Source organism: Macaca mulatta, chromosome 20, assembly GCF_049350105.2.
Source record: "Macaca mulatta isolate MMU2019108-1 chromosome 20, T2T-MMU8v2.0, whole genome shotgun sequence".
Taxonomy (NCBI): Eukaryota; Metazoa; Chordata; class Mammalia; order Primates; family Cercopithecidae; genus Macaca; species Macaca mulatta.
Genome location: NC_133425.1, coordinates 17,045,090 through 17,070,713, shown reverse-complemented (window position 1 = coordinate 17,070,713; position 25,624 = coordinate 17,045,090). Strand labels below are relative to the sequence as shown.

At 46.5% G+C, this 25,624-nt stretch overlaps 1 protein-coding gene across 7 annotated transcripts in view; it reads right to left on the bottom strand.

Moving 5' to 3' along the window:
- Positions 1-25,624, bottom strand: part of LOC714226 (BOS complex subunit NOMO1) — a 63,134-nt gene that overhangs the window by 869 nt on the left and 36,641 nt on the right. The window contains exons 17-30 of one of the 7 annotated variants that reach the window (XM_077987181.1): positions 23,588-23,651; positions 22,945-23,040; positions 19,913-20,131; positions 19,745-19,827; positions 18,694-18,853; positions 18,424-18,550; positions 16,350-16,463; positions 15,069-15,196; positions 13,556-13,697; positions 12,585-12,668; positions 10,943-11,053; positions 8,341-8,442; positions 6,009-6,128; positions 198-290 (exon numbers count right to left, since the gene is read on the bottom strand). In XM_077987181.1, the coding sequence (XP_077843307.1) occupies positions 198-290; positions 6,009-6,128; positions 8,341-8,442; positions 10,943-11,053; positions 12,585-12,668; positions 13,556-13,697; positions 15,069-15,196; positions 16,350-16,463; positions 18,424-18,550; positions 18,694-18,853; positions 19,745-19,827; positions 19,913-20,131; positions 22,945-23,040; positions 23,588-23,651 (1,643 nt within the window). The other 6 variants (XM_077987183.1, XM_077987182.1, XR_013412398.1 and 3 more) reach the window with 6 other exon arrangements.

Sequence of the window (25,624 nt, the reverse complement as noted above, 5' to 3'; positions counted from 1 at the left end):
TAAGGATTAGGAGATGTTACAGAAGTTTACAGCCTTGAAAGGAGACCTAAGAGTGGACTTGAGGCCTTCAGGGGCCCTCCCGACCCTGAAATGTGTTTTCTGTGACCCTGGATATCCCCCTGCTATCACTCCTGCAGCTGTGAGGACTCGCTCTCCCTGACACGCCTGCCGTCTCCTGAGGCCTCTGCATTTCCTACCTTGTCATGGTTGTAACCGGCCAGCAGAACCAGCAGCGTCAGTGGCAGGGCAATGTAGGATCCTTGTGCGATGTCCTGTTCAGGCAGCTTCCTCTGCAAACACCGAGAGCCCTGTCACTCCTCACCAAGGCCGCACGCTTGTCCATCATCCATCTTCCACAGTATCACAGCCACCACCCACCCAGCCTTCCAAAGTGGCCACCCGAGGACACCCAGGGGCCCTCATGATCCAAATTATTTCTATCCAAAGGAAGAAACCAAAGTGATTTGGATATGTTTTCCCATGAATCCTCTTCTGCCCAAACTCTCACTCTATTTGCTTCTGAAACTCAGGGACAAGGAGATTCCAATGACAAGGCATTCCTCAGCCTCTGAACATTCCTCCAAACCGAGGGAATGAAAAGATGCAGCTCTCAGGGAGTCTTGGTGGTTGAAAAGCAACTGGGTCTCAGTTTGTTGAGTCCCAGCAACTTGCAGGGACTTAGTCCCACAAGGATGTATCAAGAACCTACTGTTCTAGGCCCAAGGCACACAGTGAGGGGCAGCTATTCCCAGCCAGTACGACCTAGTGAGGAAGCAAAGCAGGCACTGCTACCAGCATCCCTGTTGCCATTCTCCCTTTCTCCCAAGAGAACCCCCAACTTTCATCCGGGCCACTGAGAATACAGACTACCTTTCCAAGCCTCCCCGGCAGCCAGGCGCAGCTCTGGAACTAAATTCTGGCCAATGGTACAGGAACAGAAGCAGTAAGTGCCACACCCTGGCTGGACCCTAGAGGAGAAGTGGTGTGCCCTCCCTTTTGCTGGGTGGACAGCATTTGGCCAATTGCCCCATTTTGGAGAAAAGCAATGCACTGGAACGGCACAATGAGACAGAAGGGGCATGGGTGCCCTGACGCCTTGGAGCTACCAGACTATCTCTGCACTCGTCACTCCTGGATACTTGACATGAGACAGAAATTTCCATCTTGCTAAAGCCCCTGAAATGCTGGGTTCTAAAGCATCAAGTGAACCTAGATCCTATTAGCCCACTCTACTCCTATAAAGGAAACAAATAAATGAAATGAGAACTTTCTAGTCATGATAAAAACAAGTTAATGAGCCAGACCAATGTTTTCAGTGTAGGGTACCGGGACACCTCTCTCAGGAGGTTCCCAAGGCCGCAGCTATTTTCATGACAATAGTAAGATGTGATGTGCCTTTTCCACCTCATTTGTTCACAAGTGCACAGTGGACTTTTCCAGAGGCTACGTGCCCTGACGTCATCACGCTCACAACTAATGGAATGTGTGGCTTTGTGGGTTCTCGTGTTTTCAACACCTGTTTTAATTTCTAATATGATAAATACACACAGAGATAATCCATGCAAACTCAAACTCTTTGAAATCCTCAATAATTTTTAACAGTATAAAGTGGTCCTGCAACCAACCCATCCGAGAACTGCTGGGCTAGAAAGTGACTGTGGGGGACACTGTACCTGGGATGCCCTTTCATAAATGAAAGAGTAAGGGCAGGAACAGATTTCCATCTCCAACTGCCTACTCCTGTATTTTTGGACATCTCTTAGATCCCAACCCATTTTTCCACTGAAGTAAACACTTAAGTTTAATTCAGGCCAGGCGCGGTGGCTCATGCCTGTAATCCCAGCACTTTGGGAGGCTGAGGTGGGCAGATCACCTGAGGTCAGGAGTTCAAGACCAGCCTGGCGAGCATGGTGAAACCCCCATCTCTATTAAAAATACAAAATTAGCCAGGAGCGATGGTGCACGCCTGTAATCCCAGTTACTCAGGAGGCTGACACAGGAGAATCACTTGAACCCAGGAGGCAGAGGTTGCAGTGGGCCAAGATCATGACACTGCACTCTAGCAGGGGCGACAAAGCAAGACTCCATCTCAGAAAAAAAAAAAAAAATGAATAAATAAATATGTAAATAAAAGTTTAATTCAGCAGGAATTCGAGTGATTGAGTGTAGGCTCAGGTCCCAGGCCTCACTGGGTAAACTCAGGCAACCACGCTGAGACTCAGTTTACTCAACTATGACATGGAGATTGTATGAACAACACCCACTAGGGGTGGACGCTGCGAAACTCGATGAAATGAGTATGTGAAATACTCAGCAGTGCACAGAATACTGAGTCGAATCCAGTCGCGAGGCCGTGGGCAGTCACAACAAAGAAGGAAACCCATGTGCTTACAAAGCCCCCGTGAACGTGCAATGCTGAGCCACTCATCACGAGGAGGGCAGAACAAGGCGGAAACCACGTGGCTTGAGACAAACTGCCTCACCTGAGTCCTGGTTCTGCTGACTAACACTCGGGAAGTGACTCAATGTTTCTGGGCTTCTGTGGAAATGGGAGGAACGGCACACCTGCTCGGAGGCTTATTGTAAGGATCAACCTGTGAAGGCCCTGTGCAGGGTGGTACAGAGCAGGCGCTCCCTTCATTCATCACTTGGCCCTGCTCGGGAATCCAAGCCCCGGCAGGCACAGTTTCTCACATTCTCCAAAGTGACAGGCAGCAGCTACGACGTTGGGCTGCTCGGCCACCACCAAGCAGTGTCTCTACATTCCTGCCACCGGCTCTCAGGTGTGTCCCTGAGCCCAGATGAGCTGTCTGCTAGGGGCTTCTGAGAATGTCGCTGCCTGCAGCTGTCAACGGCCTTCACAGAAGCCTCTCCCGCCCACTGGGGCCACAGTGCAGCCCCAAACAAAGGTAAGTGGTTCTTGCATATGCTTACCTTTCTGGTTCTTTTTTTTTTTTTTTTTTGAGACAGAGTCTTGCTCTGTCGCCCAGGCTGGAGTGCAGTGGGGCTATCTTAGCTCACTACAAACTCTGCATCCCGGGTCAAGCAATTCTCCTGCCTCAGCCTCTCGAGCAGCTGGGATTACAGATGCGCGCCACCATGCCTGGCTAATTTTTGTATGGTTAGTAGAGATGGGGTTTCACCACATTGCCCACGCTGGTCTCAAACTCCTGACCTCAAGTGATCCGCCCACCTCAGCCTCCTAAAATGCTGGGATTACAGGCGTGAGCCACCGCACCTAGCCCTCTCCGGCACTTTCTAACCAGGTCTCCGCTGGGAAGAACAAGGAAGCGCTTCCTCCTGGGTCATGAGAAAAACTCTCTTGTTTAGGTATGGTCATATTTACAGGCTCACTGAGCATGAACCACTCTTCACAGAAGCCCGGAATCAGCAGCAGAGCTCCGCTCAAGCCCTAGCTCTGCTCCGCGTGAGCTGGTGACCTTGCGCTGCTCACATCTCCTAGGTTCCCATCTTCTCATCTCTAAATGAGAGGTAATTCCTGTCCACCTTCCATGCAGGATGGCGTTTAAAAAGCATGAAATGGCAACTGGATAGCATGTGGAAAAAGACAATTTGGAGCCATACTTCACACCTATACCAGGAAAAACTCCAAATGGATAGAGAAGTTTAAATGTAAAAAGAGAAATCGTAAAAGTCCCCCTGAAAAAAAACACGATAAATTCCTATAAAAGCTGGGAAGGAAGAAAACCTTCCTATGACTTTAAAATCCAGAAGCAATAAGAAAAATATCAACACATCTAACATAGAAATAAAGTAAATCTTTGCATAAGCCAAGTGAAAAGATAAACGACAAACTGAGAAAAATACGTACAACAGACATTACAAAGGGTTAATATTCCTAATATACAAAGAGCTGAAAACAGTTGAAAAAGACCAAAAATTCTATAGAAAATAGGTTAAACAGTTCACAGAAAATACAAATGGCTCTTAACCACATGAAGAGAGAGAAATGCAAATTAAAAGTACACTGAGATAATATCACTTCTCATCTATTAGACTGCAAACATTGAAAAATTTGACAACATACTCTGTTGGGGAGAAAAGGGTATTCATTCACTGCTGGCGGGAATACAAAACAGTAAAACCCCATGGAAGGGAAGTGGCCGGATCGATCAGAATTCCAGATGCATTTACCCTTTGCCTCAGCAATTTCACTTCTGGGAGTGTGTTCCAAAGAGAGACTGACGAACATTCAAAAACATGCATGCACGAGGCAATTCGTTAAAGTGTTATGTGTAATATTATGTGTAATAGCAGAAAACCAGTAACAACACAAAAGCCCCTCAACCTGGGGCGAACTGAAAATCCTACACATAGTGCCAGGATCTGAACGTGTCTGTGCCTACCGAGTTCACAGGCTGAACCCTAATCCACAACGTGATAGTATCAAGACGACACCCCTTTTAGGCGGTGACTCAGTCAGGGATTAATGCCCCTATCAAAGAGGCCTGAGGGAACTGCTTTGCCCCTTTCCGCCTTGTGGGGACACAGCTAGGAGGCACCATCTGTGAAGCAGACAGCAAGTCCTCGCCAGACCCCAAATCTGCCAACGCCTAATCCTGGAGTTCCCAGCCTCTAAGACTGTAAGAAATAAATGTTGGTTGTTTATAAGTTACCCAGTCTAAGTTACAAAACAGCAGCCCGAATGGCCTAAGACATATGGTATATCCACACGGAGGAATGCTGTGCAGTTATCAAAAGAGGGATAAGGAGGATCGGAAGATATGGTTCCATTTACAGCTATATTTTTTGAAAACAAGAAAATTCTTATTCTTCCCACTGAAAAGGCCTAGAAGCAATGACCAATACAGTAGCTATGAGGCCAGATTTTTGTTTTTTAATGCAGACTTTTGTGCTACACTTTCACCCCCTGTCAAATTCAGAATCAGCAGTCCTGAGGCTGAGCCCTGGACTCTGTGTTTGTTATGCCTGATGTGTCAGTTTAATCATCAGGTGACAATATTGCACACCTGAGCTTTAGGAATTGCTAAATACTTTTATCAAGAAGATGAAAGATACCTGTGCGTTTTGTTTGTTCCACTGTTCCAGTCTATCGGATACAGGACAGACTGTATGCAACAGATACACATATTGCATATAGTAAGGGCCACATATTGTACCGAATTAAGCGATAAATTAAGTTTCTTTTAACCCACAGGTATTCTGTCCATCTGTTGTTGGGTTTTTTTTTTTCCTTGCAATTTACTTGTCAAACAAATCAGGCGCCAGGTGTTTATCCTGCATCCCTGTGGAGTCATTTGTGGCTCCTGGGTCCTCTCTATTTCCTGTAAAGTAGCAGTTGGTTCTAGAGGTTTGAGTGGCCATGTACCATGTGTCCCCTCATGGAGGAGCACACGTCACACCAGCAACGGGGTAGTGGTGTCCCTCCTTCCCCAAAATCATTCCTGAGCCACCGATCTAAACAATTACACTGCTCTTGTTACCAGTTTCCTCCTCAAAGGAAATCGCAGGCATCAGGGCTCAGAAAACCTAAAAACAATCTGGGGAAGCCCAGAATCCAGAAGGCAGAATGAGAAAGTGACCCAGTGCCAGGAGCCCTTTAAATATCTGCCCTGCAACCTGCAGTCTGGAGCATAGGTTGTACGGCACACCTTCTCTTGCCACCCCATGGATTGTTTGGATTTGTTTTGTTTTGTTTTTCTTCTTCCGGAGAAAGGGTCTCACTCTGTTACCCAAGCTGGAGTGCAGGGACATGATCATGGCTCATCGAGGCCTCGACCTCCCAGGCTCAGGTGATCCTCCCACCTCAGCCTCCCGAGTAGCCGCGACTATATATATATAATCCACCACGCCCAGTTAATTTTTGTATTTTTTGTAGAGATGGGGTTTGACCATATTGCCCAGGCTGGTCTGAAACTCCTGGCTCAAGAGATCCAACAGCCTTGGCCTCCCAAAGTGCTGGGATTACAGGCATGAGCCACCAAACACAATCCATTATTTTTTTTTAAACTCCGTCTTTTACTTACCGTGGGATTAAAAATCAAGGTGATGTGTTTATGGTAGCCCACTGCGGTGAAAGAAACTTGAGGCAAGATGTAGTCATACTGGGATCTGGGGAGTGTGGAGTCCAGAAGCACAACATAGTTCTATACACACATGGGAAGAAGTTATTTTTAAAAGGACAGCTCTGGCAAAGCAAATGAAAACTAAAACCTAACATATGGCTGTGATGTAAAGAACTTTATGTTTTTAAAGAAATCCCCAAGTCTACACATCCAAACCAAGGTTGCTACCTTCAAAGTAGCAACCTCAGTGGGCTATTCTAGCAGTGGCGGGCGTGTGTTCCCAGTGTCTCTGAGACTGTGGCTTCTGATAAGGCTGTCAGAGCCTGCAGCTCTTGTTATGAGTACTCAACCTTGACGATTACAGTCCTCTGAGGATCTGACTTTATGAAACACAAAAAATTATTATGAGCCAATTCTGATTAGGGAGGTATGTGATACAACTGAGGATCCACAACGAGGCTGATTTCTAAGGGACGATGTTTGAGAGGCACATAAGCTGGCAAATCCTAAAAATACAGCATCCCTGGAACAGCACCAGGGGCAGCCACAGCTCTGTGTGCTAAGCACCGACCAGGTGCCAGGCACCATGCACACTGCATGAGGCCCGTGGCTGCTCTGCTTTCAACCACTGGCAAGGTCGGGATCATCACCCCCGTCTTATAGATGAGGAAAGTCAAGCATGAAGAGACTAGGAGTAACTTGCCCAGGGTCACTCAGCTAAGAAGGCTGCCACACATCTATGAAGGCTCTAAACTCAGGGGAAGTGTGATCTCAAAGCCCAAGATGTTTCCACATTGCTGTAGAAAGTGACTATTTCAACAACCCTGGAGAAAGAGGAGGGGAAAATTCCATGACAGCCTGTTTCATTATTTCGCAGTCATTTTCCACAGAGAAGGGCCAGAGTAGATCATTCTCACAGCAGGTGGTAAGGAGCCAGGAGAGGGAACGTTACCCCCTAGGCTCACACTTGACATCCTCAGGCTAAGACCACCAGAAAAGAACCAAATTCTTTGCAAAGTTTGCACTCCCCACACCAACTACAAATTAGCTCTATCCAAATAGAATTGATAATAAGTACTTTATAGTCAGTAAATGATGTACAAAATAATGGCTGAAAACCTTCCAGTTCCAAGGAGGGAGACATCCAGATTCATGTAACACAAAGGACACCAAAAAGGTCAAGCTGCAAGTGTTCTACACAACACACATTATAATCAGATTATCAAAGACGGAGAAGAATTTCAAAGCAGGAAGAGAAAAGCAACTCATCTCATTCAACGGATCCCCCATCATGAGGAAACTGTGTGTCCTTAAACTAAACAGCAGAATTTTAAAATACAGAAATTTTTAAAAATTACAAGGCATTTTTAAAAGTGGACTTCTTAGCAGAAACCTTCCTAGAAGGAATGCATGGGGTGATATGTTCAAAGCGCAAGAGTTGATCATGCCCAACAGTAGGCCTTGATTACATAAATCATGGCATTTCCTAGTTTACGGACTACTCTCCATAAAAATCACAGTATGAAAGATTTAACCGGGCACAGTGGCTCTCGCCTATAATCTCAGCACTTTGGGAGGCTGAGGCGGGTGGATCACAAGGTCAGGAGATCGAGACCATCCTGGCTAACACGGTGAAACCCCGTCTCGACCAAAAATACAAAAAAAAAAAAAAAAAATTAGCTGGGCGTGGTGACATGTGCCTGTAGTCCCAGGTACTCCAGAGGCTGAGGCAGGAGAATGGCGTGAACCCGGGAGGTGGAGCTTGCAGTGAGCCAAGATCGCACCACTGCACTCCAGCCTGGGCAACAAGGTGAGACTCTGTCTCAAAAAAAAAAAAAAAAAAAAAAAAAAAAAGATTTAATGATGAGGAACAGATTTGTGATAACTTCTTCATTGAAAGGCACAGATTAGAAAACAATGTACAAAACAGTGTAAGTTTTGAATTATTAAAATGAATGTCTATTTATATTTATACATGCAGGCACACACGTGCCTGAAAAAACACCCAAAGGATACCAATCACCACGTCAGCAGTGGCTATTTCTGGATGATGGGCTTATGTCTTTTTTTTTTCTTTTTTCCAAAATCTCCTGCCATGAATATGTATTCTTTTTGTAAATAGAAAAACAATGAGGAAAAAATAATCCCTACAGAACTCAACCTCTTTTGATTCAGAGAGTGCATTTCTGCAGAGTGGTGTTTAGGGAGAAAAGGAGAGAACTGTGCTTCCTTAAACTAAATAGCAGAATTATTAAAACAAAGGCAGAAGGTAGAATCTGACCACAGGCATTACCTCGCCGTCTCTGAGAAGCGGGGGGAAATGGAAGAACAGGGACTGGCCAAGGGAAACTGTCTGGATCGGATTGTCAAGGTTTTCGCTTTTATAAAGCTTGACCTGGAGAGAGAAACAAAGCCGGAGATGCTTTGAAACTGAAACACAATCAATATTTCCTATCAGACATCCTCAGGACAGCCGCTCTCTGGGTGGGTGTGTTTGGAAACATGGATATTTGAAAAAGAAAGCTCCCTCCATAGACATCACACATGCCTCTGTCATCTGAGATTTCATCCAGTTATGCACCATGCACAGAAATTAAGATTCAAATCAGATTCTCACTACCTATGTTCTTGCTCAAAATAGTCATATGAGTTAATATAATAGTAATATTAGAAAGAATAGCTTCTAACACGTGTTGAACATCTGTAACATGTCAGGCAGGCGCCAGATATTTTATCTACATTATCGCCAATCCTGACTACAAAACAGGCATTGTTATTATCCCTATGGAGACCCAGAGAGCCAAAGCCACCTAAGGTCACACAACTTACACATGGTGGAGCCTGGGACTCAACCCCCTGAGGACTCCTGGGGGTTCCCGCCTCGCACTGCCTCATCATATGATGTCACCTTAACTCCAGTATCTGTTAAACTCAAAACGCATCCCATCATGAACTTGGCTCTCCACACTGCTTCAGGAGGCACTGGAGTACTTGGTTTCTGGCTTTATTTCTGGGGTTGTTGCCTGTTCTCACTCCCATCCAGGATGGGGCGTGAGCAAGACTAAGGTGCAGTCCTGGCTGATGGCAAAGGCTGTGAGGATGCCACACTGCACCTGCCACAAGAGAATGCCAGGACCACCTCCCTGGGCCCACGCTGGCACCCTTCTACATAACACACAAGGGGAATTTTCCTAAAATGAAAGTCACAGACTGAAGGCTTATGGGTCACATCGAAGACCCCTTATGTGTTCTTTTGCCTTGTATAACATCTTAAGTAAATCTGAATTCACCGACTATGTTTAAAAATCAGGTGATTTCAAATAATTCTAATTTCTAGCTTCTCTGGAAAACTGGGAAGTGACACCAGCCTTGAGCCTCAATTCCAGCACTGCAACAATCAGGAACCAGAGAGTGGCGCCCTCCCCTTCCCTCTGCCTCCTCCCTCCCCTCTGCCTCCTCCCCTCCCCTCTGCCTCCTCCCCTCCCCTCCCCTCTGCCTCCTCCCCTCCCCTCTGCCTCCTCCCCTCCCCTCTGCCTCCTCCCCTCCCCTCTGCCTCCTCCCTCCCCTCTGCCTCCTCCCCTCCTCTCTGTCTCCTCCCCTCCTCTCTGTGTCCTCCCCTCCTCTCTGCCTCCTCCCCTCCCCTCTGCCTCCTCCCCTCCCCTGTGCCCCTCATGGACAGGGCAGGAGTTCCCCAGTTTGCCCCCCTCCCTACTCAACCCTCTGCACTCTCTGACATTACCTGCCTGGTCCCGACAAGCACACGCCTGCAAGCCCTTGACAGACTGGACTAAAGCCCACACACACTTCCTCACCCATGCCAAATACTTACCTGCTTATAAAGCTACAGGTATATCTTAACAATATACCCCCAGAGCAAATCATTAACATCTGCAGATGGTCTGCAGGGTATTTTATAAACATTTCTTCATTAATGGCAACATGGAGATTTTGTTAGAGCTGAACAACATTATAAGACATCTCTGAGTCCAAAATCTAGGTTTTGCAGAGGACCAAGTCGAGGCATGTGGAAATGAAGTGACTGGCCAAGGCAGCAAGGTGAGTCACTACTGGAGACAAGAGACAGCCCAGACCAGCTGCTCTCCAGCCCACCGCCCACCACCTCTGATACTGTTTGGATATTTTTTGTCCCTGCCCAAATCTCATGTTGAATTGTAATCCCCTGTGCTGGAGATAGGGCCTGGTGGGAGACGACTGGATCATAGGGTGGATCCCTCGTGGCTTGGTGCTGTCTCCGTTATAGAGGTCTTGTGAGATCTGATCATTTAAAAGTGTGTGGCACCGCGCCCCCACCTCTCTCTCTTTTGTTCCAGCTTCTGCCACAGGACATGCCTGCTCCCACTACACCTTCTGCCATGATTAGAAGCCTGCTGAGGCCTCCCCAGAAGCAGAAGCCACTGTGCTTCCTGTACAGCCTACAGAACCAGGAGCCAGTGAAATCTCTTTACTTTTAAATTATCTAGCCTCAGGCATTTCTTTATACCAATGCAAGAACGCCTAACATGACCTCCACTCCAGAGAAAATTTTAAAAGTTACAAGGCACTTAATCTTTAAAATTGGCTTTCCACGTTAGATTCCATATTGTATTGATCATTGATCAGGCTTCTACTATAATTCTTTGAAAGATTAATTGAAGGCAGACAGTTATCTGAAACTGGAATACATTCTCTCTCACAACTGGCAATCACTCTCCCAAATACGTGTTGTGGTCCGAGGTTCTTAAATCTCAACCTCAGCCCTCAGCAAGCGGCACTCTGGAGCACCTCCACCTATCACACCTAAGGCACGGGACAGGCACAAAACCAAAAACATCCCATTCCCACTTGTCTCAAAGCCAAAGGGAACACAATATTTGGAGTTTAAAGTCTGGTCTTACCCATAATGTAGGAAGGTACTCAGAGGAAGTGATCACATTTCCACTTAAATCGAATTGATTAATCTGCCGGAAAACTATGATGTTTACATCATCGATGTCATTATTCCCAACCTAGAGAGAGAAACAGGGAATGCTAGTAATGAGAAAGCTGGAGGAGGAACTTCTATGCCAGTCGTCCGACAGCCTGAGAGCTGCTTCACTGCAAACTTTACTTCTTACATTAAGGAAGCAAAGTTTGTCATTGAGTACCCTACGTCCAAGGTCACAAACTGACAGAAGACGGCTATCCCTGGACCATAGACACATTTCATTTCGAGAGCACAGTATTTTTTTTTCTAAGTTTTAATTGCTTGCCAACATGTTAAAAATTAAGAAACTTCATATATGAAGCCAGATTTTCCAGCTTCTCTTAAAAAAAGGAGAAGGATGTCCTTGCCTGTTGGAGCAGGGGCAGAGTCACAGCACCCCCTCTGCATGGGGTCTGTACATGGCATTTGCGAGACCCCAGAGGGCCAGCCCCCTTCCCTTTCCTACCTGCCCGGCCACAGTCCATGTTATGCTAGTGATCCTGGCCTAAGTTACTACACCGAGAACATGCAAAGCATTTGGTGTGAGATGCAGTCATTCCAGCCATTTAAAATGCCAACACCGTAAAGACATCAAGGAAATCCACTTCCGGCCCTGTGCAGTGGCTCATGCCTATAATCCCAGCACTTTGGGAGGCACAAGTGGGCAGATCACCTGAGGTCAGGAGTTCAAGACCAGCCTGGCCAACATGATGCAACCCCATCTCTACTAAAAATACAAAAATCGGCCAGGGGTGATGGATTGCGCCTGTGGTCCCAGCTACAGGCTGAGGCAGGAGAATCACTTGAACCCACAAGGCAGAGGTTGCAGTGAGCCGAAATCGCGGCACTGCATTCCATCCTGGGTGACAGAGTGAGACTCCGTTTCAAAAAAAAGAAAATCCACTTCCTAGGTCAAAAGTTCTAACTGGCCCAACATCCTCCTTCCAAACTCCTCACAATCTTCATGCATAATGAAGCCACCTAAATAAAGCCACTAAGAGAGGCAGCCCCTCTTACCCCACCTAAGCCCTCTAGTCTTCCCAATAAGAGTTATTCAGTGACAGAAAAGCCTTACTTCAAATGATTCCCAGGCCACATCCTGTGACTCAAAGGATGTCCTCTTTAGGGATTAATTTAGTTAGGTCATAATCTTGAACATCAAAAAACTCTGCCCACCAAATGGGAGCAGGAAAAAGGTCATCTGAACCTAAGAAAACTGGGGGGCCCTGCCACCTATTAAGCCCATGTTCTTTCTATTATTGTCCCTTGATTTGAAATGCCGCTTATGACTTAAAATCCTTAACTTGTGGAATAATGATCAGAACTTACAGGGCGAGTCGGGGGGGAGGATACAACAGTTCCAATTTCCTTTGTGGATGCATGACAGCAACGCTGTTCATTAAAAACCCACATAAGATGTTGCTTGTGAAGATGACACTATTCTAAGAGGACCCTTAATTAGGATTAAAGTTGCCCCTGCCACAGATGAAAGGCAGACAGCCAGAGGAGACGGGAGGACTTCTGATCAGGGAGGCACCCACACCCCGGTGCAGCGGCAGCACTTAATGCCTTACCTCAATCACCCGATGGTGGGGGAGCGCCCGCTCAATGTGGTCGTTGCCTTCTGCCTTGAGCTGAACGTGGTACACACATCCCGGCTGCAAATAAACTCAGGAGTCAATTCTCTAGAAAGGGGGCTTGTCATATCATGCCTGGTCCAAGCCTGGTTTGGCTGCACAAGGTCACTAAGACCAGGGGCATTTCTGTCTCCTCATTTCCCAATCTGTGGCCTGTTAACCTTCTTGAGAATCTAGAGTTCCTTTAAGAACACGCCTAGTGTGGAAACACCTGAAATTTTGGGACTCCTTCAATCCCAACTCAGTTTCATTTTCTTCTACCCCAAATAAATCAAATTTGGTTTCTTATTTCAAAATTCCAAGCATACTATACGCTCCTACTCTTCTAAGATGTTTCTCCTCTTCATCTGCCCCTCCCCTTTACCCGTATATACACACTGATGGATATCTGGAATGTCCATCTTAGGCATTCCCAAATATTTGTGCTGGGTATTACTTCTGGGAAGTGGGAATTTCTGACTTCTCTTTTTAAAATTTCAATGATCTGGCAACCCTAAGTCTGTCTTCCCCCATGGCTACAATAAGCTGGAGCCAAGTGACAGGCTGTCCCTTTCCACAGCCCTCACCACTCCCTATCATTTGCCCAGCCTCCTCCCCTGTTCACACTGCTCTTCTGGCTCCATAGGCATTTGGCTTGAGAGCCCTGGCATAAGCCATGGCTACACACTGCTAGGGAGAAGTCCTACTAAACCCATGGTTTTCAAACTCCACTGCGCCACAGATCTTTGATCTGACCTACTGGCTAGAAAAAGGGCAAACGGTACCAATTAAGGTAAGAATTGGGAGGGCTCCAGGGCCCCACCCCAGCCCTCTCGCCCACCCCACTCCTGGCAGTCTTGGGGCCACAAGACACTTCTGGACACAGGATGAAAAAAACATCCCTTAAGAAAACACGTTCCAAGTCTCACCAGCAATCCACGTAATCTGAACTTGCCCTCTTCGTCTGTCACAGTGTCTTCTCCGTAAATGCTGCAGTCGTTCTGGCCCACCGCTTCCACGGCAACCCCTTGTTCGGGCTCTCCGTTTAAGGAGGACACTGTGCCATAGCAACTAGTATGGCAAGAAAAGGCACGAATGAGATAGTCTCATGGTGATCTGAAGGACCCAAGTGTTTCCCATTTACGAACAACTACAGGGCAAAATAGCTCAGTGGAGAACTGTGCCCCAATGACCCAGGCAACTTGGTGTGGCCAGCCCACTTCCAAACCACACCTTCCCGCCACAGGGATAAGCTGCCATCAATTTCTCTTCTCACACATTTTGAGGGATGCTCTGGAAAACTGTAATTTAAGAAGGTTAAGGCTTTATTTTATTCTTTCCAGGCTTTATTTGAAATAATGGAGCTTTCAATAACACGGAAATAACTCACTTCCTCTTTCACTCCACATATTCAGTAGAAAATGGTCCATTTTTCTAAACCCAATCTTTCCAATTACTCTTCATCTAAAGTGATTCGGTATAAGTGTACAAAAAATATGTATGTGTGTATACATGTATATATGTATGTATCTATCTATAGATATTTTTCTATAGAATAAAATAATTATTCTTTATTTTTATTTTTTTGTAGAGAGGGGGTCTTGCCATGTTGCCTAGGCTGGTCTTGAACTTCCGGACTCAAGTGGACCTCCCACTTCAGCCTCCAAAAGTGTTGGGATTATAGGTGTGAGCCACTGTGCCTTGCCAGACACTAATGTATATCTATCTATCTATAGCTGGAAGCACTCAGAAAAACTGGAAGTACTGGTGGTCTCCCAGAAGAGGAACTTGGGTGACTGGGAGATGGGACAGAGGGGAAATCTTACACTATACTCTTCTCAGCATTTTGAAGTTTTATTCAACTGAGCACATTTTCTCCTTTTAGTAATTTAATTCAGGTTTGAAACTCTTTTAAAAAATAAAAGTGGCCAAGCACGGTGGCTCACGCCTGTAATCCCAATACTTTGGGAGACTGAGGCTGGCAGATCTCTGAGGTCAGGAGTTCGAGACCAGCCTGGCCAACAAAGTGAAACCTTATCTCTACTAAAAATACAAATTGAGCCAGGCATGGTGGTGGTCCCAGCTACTTGGGAGGCCAAGACAAGAGAACTGCTGGAACCCAGGAGGCAGAGGTTGCCGTGAGCCAAGAATGCACCACTGTACTCCAGCCTGGGCAAGAAGAGTGAAACTCTGTCTCAAAAAATAAAAAATAAATAAAAGCTTTTAGCAACTCAACAGACTCTCTCAAGCTAATTCCAAAATAGGAAATTTGAGACTGGGAGAGAAGGGCAGCAGTCAAAATTCCTTTGCCCACATATCTCATCTCCCTTGCCTCCCAGGTAAAATCAACGTGAAGCCTGGGATGCGTTTCCAGGCAACAGAAGCCTGAATGTGATTTGCCAGCCCAGCCCTGAAAGACAGTCAGGTGGCTGGGGCACTTACCTGTAAGCGGTTCGGTACCCCGTGATGGTGATCTTCAGGTTCTGGCCTTCCTGCACCTCGATCATCTGTGAGGACGGCTCAAACCGGAACTCCTTCATCATGGGTTTGAAGTAATACTGGCCAGGGCTCTGCCAAGATAATCACACTGAACCTCAGCAGCCACATCTAGGCATGGTTTAAAAGTGAGGGGCGAAGGTCATGATGGACCAGAATTACACCAGAGGAGTGCCGTGGCTTCCCAGGCAGCCAGAAATGGTAATCCTCTGTCTACAGTCACCACTCACAGTCAGGTAACGGCAATCACAGCTCTAACAATGGCAGCTGCCGGTATCACCTGCCTGCAACGACTCTGCGAGGTAGAAGTCATATTTAAATTTTTTTTTTTTTTTTTGAGACAGGACCTGACTCTGTCCCCTAGGATGGAGTGCACGATCAAAGCACTCTGGGCTCAAGCAAATCTCCCACCTCAGCCTCCTGAGTACCTGGGACCACAGGCATGCACCGCCATGCCCAGCTAATTGTTTTTATTTTTTGTAAAGAAGGGGTCTTCCTATGTTGCGGGTCTCAAACTCCCAAGCTCAAGCGATCCCCCTGCCTCACCGTCACAAAGCGGTGGGATTACAGGTGTGGCCCACCATGCCTGGCCCGTATTTGAATTTAATGAATAAAGAAACTGAGGCTCAGAGAGGCAAAGTAACTTGCCTGATAGGACACAGCAAGTAAGGAGCAGTCTGCATCACTGCAAAGCGGTGTCTTCAGATGCCCCTGCTGCCCGGTCTGCAACAGCCCCACTATAGCCACTTTGTTACCACGACTGACAAGATGACCAACTAACACACACTTCCTGAATCCCAGCAGTCAGGGCCTCCGACTGCATCTCCAAGGAAAAACTGCTGCTCTCTTCCCACCAGGAGGAATGTGCCTTTCAGAAGAAACGCAAGCTAACCACCAAACAAGACTCAGCATCATAAACATGATTCCGTAGCAAAACAAGAAGCTGCCCGAGAGAGGGGCCGTTGTGGCCAGGGAAATTAATTACACTGTCTTAGTGACAAGCGGGTGATCAGAAAACAAGAGGCGTGTGTGGAAGAGAACATGAATCAGCAGCATTAAGTTTGAGTAAGAGCAATACTCTAATGACTGTGGGCCCCCAAGAAACTGAAACCACTCCACATTGGTTTTCTCTTCTCACGTTGTCAAGCAACACGTAAGTCTCGCATGCTGCATCGTGGCTCTCTCTCAGGGAAGACAGGCAGGCGGTAAATTGCAGAAACACGTTACCAGGTTTGAGAATGTCAGAATGCCGTTGTCCTGGGTCAAGAGGTTGGAACGAAAGACGCCACCGCTCAGGGATAAGAGGACTCCCGGGAGGGGCTGGTCATCCTCAGCTTTTATCTGGGGATGAGAACGTGAGACCAGAGCAAGGTTAAACTCCTACTACCCATGAAGATAACAATTCCACAAGTCAAGAGGTCATTCTTTTAAGGTATTTTTTCTTTTATTGTTACTTAAAGGAAGACAGGGGACCTAATCTTCCTCCCCACAGGTAAATAACATTATAAGTTTTATAAGTTTGGTGTGTAGCCTTCTAGAACTTTTTTTTTCTTTTCTTTTTTTGAGACAGGGTCTTGCTCTGTCACCCAGGCCAGAGAGCAGTGGCACAATCTGAGCTCACTACAACCTTCACCTCCCAAGCTCAAGCAATCCTCCAGCTTTAACTTCCTGAGGAGATGGGACTATAGGCACACACCACCATGTCCAGCTAAATTTCTGCTCTATTTTTTTTATAGAGACGGGTCTTGCCATGTTGCCCAGGCTGATCTCAAACTACTGGGCTCAAGCAATCCACCTGCCTAGGTCTCCCAAAGTGCTGGCATTACAGGCATGAGCCACCATGCCCAGCCCAGAACTCTTTCTATACCCACATAAATTTTATAAACATTATGTAGTACTGTTCACAGACTGGCAAGTTCATTGAGTGGGTGGAGGAGGTGAAATAAAAATGGCATGTTACATGTACAGTTCTGCAACTTGCTCTCTTCCTCAACAATTTATCCTGGTTCTCTTCTGCCAGCCAATAGAAATCTGCCTGTTTCTTAACTACTACGTAGCATTCTAAGGCAGGGGTTGACAAACCACAGCACCTATTTTTTTTTGGTACACAAGAGACAATCGGAATATCCCCAAATATATATCTTTATGCACCTAGGTTTTTTTTTTTTTTTTCCTGAACAATCAATTCCTAAAAGCAGAATTATTGGATACATGCACTTTAAATTCAGAAAGATACTATCAAATTGCATTCCAAAGTGGCTATAACCACTTACTGTCCCATAAATTATTTAGGCTTGGGAAAACCCATGCTTACCAAAAAATAGAGATTGTCTTAATTATGGCAAATCTAATCCCCCCAAAACAGTGTTTCGACTGTAGTTTCCTTAGCACATTTCATCAGTAACGACGGAGGCTTCGTGTTTCTGTATTTATTAGTCACCTGCGTTACTTCCATGAATTTCCTTTTCATAATCTTTGTTCATTTTTTTTCTAGCGGGTTGTCTTTTTCTTACCAATTTTAAGAGCTCCTTGTAAAATGGGGATATTATTTATGATGCAAACATTTCTTCCGAGTTTGAGTATCTTTCAGTTTGGCTCCAAATGTATTCAGCAATATAGAATTTTACATTTTTATACGATGTAATCTGTCACTCTTTTCCTTTGGCCTATAGTTTATAAATATTCATTCTCAACGATCTCCAGACCCACTCTGTGCAATCACAGCACACTTTTTCCCAGGAAGGACCGGCGGAAGGCAGCTAGGCGGCAAACACCTCAGTAAGAACGTTCTGTGTCCTTCAATATGGAACAGTTATGGATAAGAGCTTCAACTACTTCCCAGAAGGTACACTAGCATGCTGAAGTCAACAGCTCTCTAAATTATGCTGCGTGAAAGAAGCCAGGCCAAAAACAAAAACAAAAACAAAAACAAAAACAGTATATCTCGTCTGATTCCATTTATATATAGGTTGGTGCAAAAGTGATTGCGGTTTCTGCCATTACTCTCGAGGGCACAAACCGCAATCACTTTTGCACCAACCTATAAAAACTCGAAAATGCAAACTAACCAATGGTAATGAAAAGCAGATCTTCAGCTCAGTGGAAGGGTGGGAGGGAGGGATTACCAAGGGGCAGGAGGAAACCCTGAGGGTCACGGATGTGCTCACTATTTTGACTGTGGAGGTGTTTTCATGGGTGTATTCACAGGTTGAGACTACCACACTGTACCCTTTTTGTGCACTTTATTATATGTTAATTACACCTCAATACAACTGTCTTTTGAAAATACAGTGTGAGTTACCTCAAAGCTTACACCTGCCAGGGCATAGGCCTTGAAGTCTCCAATGGTTCCTTCCACCGCAGTCAGAACGTAGCCCTCCTTCTGTGAGGTCACCGTGTACTCCAGGTCACTGTGCAGGGGGCCAACACTGAAGAAGAGAAAGCAGAATGCTAAACGGCTTTGTTCACACCCTACAGGAAGCCTTACCAAGCCCAAGGAAATGTGGGTCCCAGTTTCTTCAGAGGACTCCCACGCTGATCCCAGGCAAATGTGTCTCTATCCCAGGCTCACCTGTAGGCACCTTTGTCATCAGTAAAGACTGTGATCAGGGGCGAACTCGCCCCCTTTTCACTGATGACAATCTCAACTCCTTCCAACTCGGGGTGGATCTGGCCTTCTAAAAACAGGCCTGCCTTCCCATGGATCTCGATCAGCTTCCCTGGGCAGCTTTCTAAGAGGGGAAGAAATAAACACAAGGATGGGGCTTGGTTGCAGACAGACAGTAGCCTCTTGGTTGGGGTCTTCCCATGACAGAAGCAGCTAAAGCAGATATTAGAAGTTAGTTCCAAATGCGGTTATTTAATACCCCAGGGAGCTCAATAATTGGATACAGCCCAAGCCTCTTTTCATCCCCGAAAGGCCTTTCTCAGTGCAAAGGACTTCAGCAAGAGAATCAAAAAATGTTGAAGGCCGGGTTTTTACTACTACTCTTCCTAGGTTCACAGGAGGCCACAGATCAGGAGGGAACCCTTTACAGCAGACAGGAGGCCGTACTACTCAACCTCCAGAGGACCCACTGAGAAAGACTGCCCCAAAGAGCCTGCCTGCTAGAAGTCACACTCTTCAACACACTCCACTTCCAAACACGAACCACGTAATACCCACAGCTTAATGAAGCCATAGTGCTAGAAAAAAAAAATAAGTGGCAAAAGACAAATACTCCACAAGTGATCACTTCAGTCATCCATTCCCCAAGAAAAGACCCTCCTATCATGCTGTGCCAAAGATCATCAAAGATCATCAATGGAGGCTTTGCGCTTCATCTACCTTCTGGTGTCGACCTGATAATGTCAAAGAAAACCAAATCCTTTTCCAAAAAGATCAACTCAATTCTAACAGCAAAAGTTACTTTTATTTGTCTAAATCATCCATCCATTCATCCATCCATCCATCCATCCTTCCATCCATCCTTCTATCCAACAGTAACATCTGTGTGCCAGAGAGGATGTAAGATGGCTTACAAAGATGGTTTCACTATAACATCACACATCTACTTGTAAATGCAGGCAAGGGAACAATTGCAAAGGTGTGTGTGACATTCACTCGCTGAGTTGACATTTACCTCCACTGACGATGGCTTCCATTGAAGGGGGATAAAAGAGCAGCTCTTTAGATGATGGTGTAACGGTGATTTTCTCTCCAGACCTAAAATAATTAATACACTTCAGTTTGGCGGGTCCTGTCCCCCTAGAACAGAGGACACTGTAGAGAAATGCACAAGACGGCTTACCGTGCCCAGTAAGAGAAATCATACAAGAAGGGGCCTTGTAACTCATCTACCATCTCCTGCACGGGAGGCTTGGTCATTCTTTCTCCGCCTTCCTCTTTGCCGTTCTTCTCCCTCTCCTGCCTGCGGGCCTCGATCTCAGCCAGTTGCTGCTCCCTCCGCAGCTCCTGCACAGACTTCAGAGGGCCTAAGACCAAGGCGGGTTCACTGTCGATGGAAGACCTGGAAGAAAGAAATGGTGGCCCCGAGGACACAGTTGCGTATCTCTGTCGTCAGTGGGAATTTGACCTTTCTACAAGTATGGACTTGCGACTTAAAAACTAGACACCTTATCATGACACCACAGTGGCCGCGTCTTCACTTTTAAATAAACTAGTAGTTTCACAAAAAATAACAACTGAGCTTCGCAGTGATGGTGGCAGCATCTGGTAGATCTGGGCTGGAATGAAATATCGTTGATTTTATGGCAACTGGATATAAACTTGTCAGTTTCCATCATGGAGTTTTCTCCATGCCACCATCTTCTGTTCCTTCATTCTATCTTCACTGAGAACTGCTCTGATAGAGAACTAAGCACCAGGGATACAGCATCGACAAAACAGACCATACTTCCTACCTCTGTGGAATCCACATTTCAGTGGGAAGGGGCAGAAAATAAACAGAAAAGTAGTACCAGAGGAAAAGTGCAATAAAGAAAAATAAAGCAGTGTGGGAAGACAGAGAGCCTGGAGCACTGTTTTACATTAAAGGAACAGTCAAGACCTTTCTGATAAGGTGACATTGAGCAAAGGTCTGAAGGAAGGGAGAGAACGTGCCATGCAGCTCTCTGGGTAAACAGCAGCTCGGGCAAAGCGATGCCAAGTGCAAAGACCTTGGAGAGAAAGCTCACTCAGATGTTCCAGCAATGGTAAGCCCAGCCCAGCCTGGGGCACAGGGGCCCACGGAAAAGTCATATCCGTCAGAGAGGTCCAAGGGGCAGCAGGTGTCAGACTGAGGCTTCACAGGCTTGGTGCCAACCTGGAGCCACTGGAGTTTTCAGTCGAGGAATGGTATGATCTCTGCCATAAAAGAAATCGCTTGCTGCTTCACAGGAAACACACAAAGCAATGGCGGAAACATGAAGGCCAGCTGGGAAGCTGCTGCAGTGATCTCAGAGGGGGTCACACCAGGGCTGAGGGCCACGTGGTAAGAAGGGAAGGCCAGCTGGGAAGCTGCTGTAGTGATCCCAGAGGGGGTTAGATCAGGGCTGAGGGCCACGTGGTAAGAAGGGAAGGCCAGCTGGGAAGCTGCTGCAGTGAACCCCAGAGGGGGTCAGACCAGGGCTGAGGGCCACGTGGTAAGAAGGGACTAGATGACGGGTGTATTTTGACTGTAAAGCCAAGGCTTTGTTGAGGAATTGGCTGGGCCTAGGGTGCAAGGCAAAGAAGAATCAAGAAACAACGAGAAAGCGAGAGCTGCCATCTCTGAATCAGAAAAGACCACAGAGGGGCTCTGTGGAGGGCAATTGTCAGCAGTCAGGTTTTGGGTCTGCTAAATACAAGATCCCCAGGGGGATTCCGAGTGTCTGTCTAGCTGGAAGATGCATTCCATACAACCTCCAGCACAAGCGAGCAACACAAACACCCTTGTAAAGTTACAAAAATGAATGTAATCAAGCTGAAAGGAGGTAATATGGAGTTACTACTGGTAAGACGGTAGATTGTTAGTCCTATCAGTAATTCATACTTTCCAAGCAGGAAGACAGTAAACGACAGGAAAAGACAGCAACAGGCGCCTTCTGGGCACACAATAGACCCTCAGCAAACCCACCCCCAGCTAAAAACCTGGCTCCCCATCACCCGAAACCAGGGCTAGCCCTGACATTTCTCCCACCCTGACCCAGCGGTCACTTTAGCGCCATGTCTCATCAACTCAGTCTGTCAACAACTTTCCGACCAGTCCGTCGCTCTCCACCTCTGCAGCCACCAGTCTGGGGCCCCCATCACCTCTCCCTGCCTCCACCACCTCCCACTCTCAGGCCTCTTCTGTCTGTTCTCCACTCAGCCAATAGGGGGACCTTTCAGGAAGAAAAGTCATTCCTCTACGTAAAACACGTCAATTGCATCATAGGACAGAGACGAAGGACCTTAACACGGCCTGGCCCCCAGCAGCCTACCTGTCCTGCATGCCCCCAAGGTCAAGCTCAAAGCACTCAGCATAGCCGTCATTTTACAGTTCTGCATGTGCGTCTCTGACCACTGTTCCCCCGAGGAGACCGTCAATCCCATGAGTGTAGGGGCTGTGGCCTCATAAGCCCAGTGCCTAAACACCGAAGATTCTCAGTTATTCAGTCATCATGTGCTCTGCAGAGATGATGGATGGATAAACAGATGGTGGACAGAAACATGGAAACACAGCTGGAAAGGCGACTTCCACCAGGGGCAGCTGGGGAGACAGTGACTCCAATTCCCATTCTACTTGACAGAGACGGTCATGTTGCCAAAACTCTTTCATTTCTCAAGAAAATTGAGGTGTCACAGGTACCTCACCACACTGCAAAAATTTCCCTGAAAGGCGACACTCACATGAACGTGACCCTCGGTGAGGGACTTGCCTTTCAAATACTTGCTCTCTCATGACCCTTCTTATACCAGGTGCCATCTCTATTTCCCAAGCCTTCAAGCAAAAGTCTAAAGAAAAATAGGCAATTTTTTTTCAAATTTGCTAAAACACTTGAAATACAATGCACAAACCGCAGAGATTTTTTTTCCTTAGCAAAGATGAGAAGTACAAAGAGTTCAAACAGAAACTGAAGACAATGAAACAAGCTGTCGCAACGCTCTTCCTCACCCACAGGTAATTTCTGAATCAGAAAAGAAAGGATCAAGCATGCTGGGAATTGACAGCAATGTCCTATAAGACAGGGAAGGCCATTTGTATATATGTCTAGAGATAAGAAATCAAAACTAATTTCCAGAGAGTCTATTAGAGACTCCCTAGGCCTCATCCACACCCTCCCCTGCCACTCTCAGCCCACCGCAGAACGCTCGTCTTACTTGATAGTCACAGTGACATCCATCATTTTGTCGGTGGTGATAGTTCCAAGGACATGGTGGCGAATGGCTGTCAATGTCAAGATACTAGGTGAAGACCTACAAATCAAAGGAGAGGAAACACTAGACTCTGCTCATTCTCAGAAGATCATCAGCAATACCCTTTTTGGGCATCCTTCCTCACCCTAAATATACAACAGAAAATTGCTCTCAGACTGGGGTAAAATAACTCTGGAGATCCAGAGAAGTATTTTAATGAGTAAACTAATTCTCCACTCCAAAACTTTACACTTCTAATTCCCAGTGAAACCCACACATGTCTGTAAAAATATAAAAATGGCAGACTTGAGTTTGACAGATGCTCATCAGGGAGGGCTGGGAGATTTGACAATGCTTCTATTTAAGCCACTTCAAAAACACAGTCCTCTGTCCTGGGGTTACAGAATTCTTGGGAAAGGGATCCTGTCTCTGGTTCCTCAGTAACTAATCCAAGTGTCTTAAAATTCTTATCTAGAAATTCTGTTGAAGGCCTAACCTTGCCTCTTTCAGAAAAAAACTTAAAAACTCCTTCTGTTCTCTGAAGTAAATGAAGAATCCTCCATGGAATGTACACAAACACCACAAAGCATTCAATTCCCAGGCTTACGTGTCATAGGTGTAGAACGCTTGCTCAAACCGGTGGCAGGAGCGAGGGGTCACTTTGTACACACCTACAGACAGGAAATCAAAAGTAATTTTCAGAGAATGGCATCTATTACACTGAGCAATTTCGACATCTGAAATCGAGTGGCAGCTCTTTGCATGTGAAAACTCAAACATATCGCAGATCTGCAATAATGGGATCAGAAATACTGGGCAGGCATCGTTTTCACTGCCTATGAAGGCTTCTTACCAATGACCCGATCCATGTAACGGCCCAATCACAGGCACACGGTTTTCATTTTCCACAATGTAACAACTCACAGTAGTTAAATCTGCACAGACCAAGTGAACGGACCCATACACCAGAAGGAACAGAAAATACATTTCTACTGCAAATTGGACTGAGGATAATTTTCTACCTAAAAGATTCTATTAAGGATCCAAGAGATAACCACAGCCTCAATTTCCTCCTATAACTATTCCTAAAAATGAGGTAGGAGTAAGGGAAGCCCCAGAAAAGCATGAGTCTATGTGGGAGAACATTCTGAGCGGGGTACATTTCATCACTTGCCAGAGGAACACAGTCAATTTCAGGAAGATACAAGGAATAACAATGTATTTTCCCCAAATCATTATTAACCAATATTTTGGCCACACTTCCTACAAAAACCTGAAATTAGCTAAAACCACCCTGCTGTTTTCATTGCACTCAACAAGCCCCAGAGTAGTTATCATCAAAAAAAAAAAAAAAAAAAAAATCAGGTTTCTCTGTTCCTTTTGTTTGGTCTTTCATTGAACAAATATCAAGAGTACCTCCTCCTGGCTCGGTATGGTGCTAGGTACGGGTACACAGTGGGAGATGACAGAGCAGTGGTCCCTGTCTTCATGGAGTTTACCATCCACAGAGAGAGGGGGGCATTTGACAGTCACAAACATATCAATTGTGGCACATGCAAGAAGGGGACAGAAGTGAGTGCTGACAGCAAGAACATAGGAGGCAGGCCTAAGTGGCCCTGGAGACCATCCTCCCCCAGGGAAGCAATACTGAACTGACGGGTAAGAAGGCCCCAGCTAAGACAGGCAGGAGGACACGTCCACAAAGAACACAGGATCTGCCTCACAGGCTGGCCCATTGTTTCCTCGACAGGCATCCTTCCTGCCTTGAGAACAACTCTGGTTATGTTGAGGGTGGCAACATGCTCAGCATCGAGCAGCACATCCAACTGTCCCAGCTTCTCTTGCAGCTAGAAGTAACCATGTGACATGGTTCTGGCCAATAATACAGACAAATAGCTTACTGGAGGAGGGGGCACAAGGAAATCTTTGCCTGCCCCATCCTTGATTTTCTCCTTTAAACATAAGCTTTCTAACCCTAGCCGTCTTGAAAATGTAAGGCAGAAAATACAAGGTAAAGGCCTAAAGAATCACAGACACCACTCCTAAAATCTACCAGCTGCTGAACCCATGCTGGCAGCTACACACTGCCACACTTCTTTATTGAGCCAAATAAACTACCACTTGCTGATGGCACTCCTGTATGAATTTTGTTACATGTAGCCAAAGGCAGCTGAACTGACACCCGGAAGGACAGAGTGACTGGAATAGAGAGTGGCAGACAGGGCTGGGTTACACAAGAGCTAAGGTCAGGTTAAGGAGTTTGTATTTTATCTTGGGAACCAAAAGAAGGAGCCACTGAATTATTCATTAGGAAAACGCAAAACAAAACTGAGAGGTGACAGTGTGCTAGCAGCCCTCAGTCTCGGTGCCTCCTCGGCCTCAGCGTCCACTCTGGCGGCACTTAAGCAGCCCTTCAGCCCGCCAGGGCACCGTGGGAGCCCCTCTCTGGGCTGGCTGAGGCGGAAGCCGCCTTCCTCTGCTTGTGGTGAAGTGTGGAGGGAAAGGTGCGGGTGGGAACCGGGGCTGCGCGCCGCGCTGGTGCGCCAGTGTGAGTTCCGGCGGGCGTGGGCGTGGGCATGGGCATGGGACGGGCGTCGGCACCGGCACGGGCTCTGCGGGCCCTGCACACGGAGCAGCCAGCCGG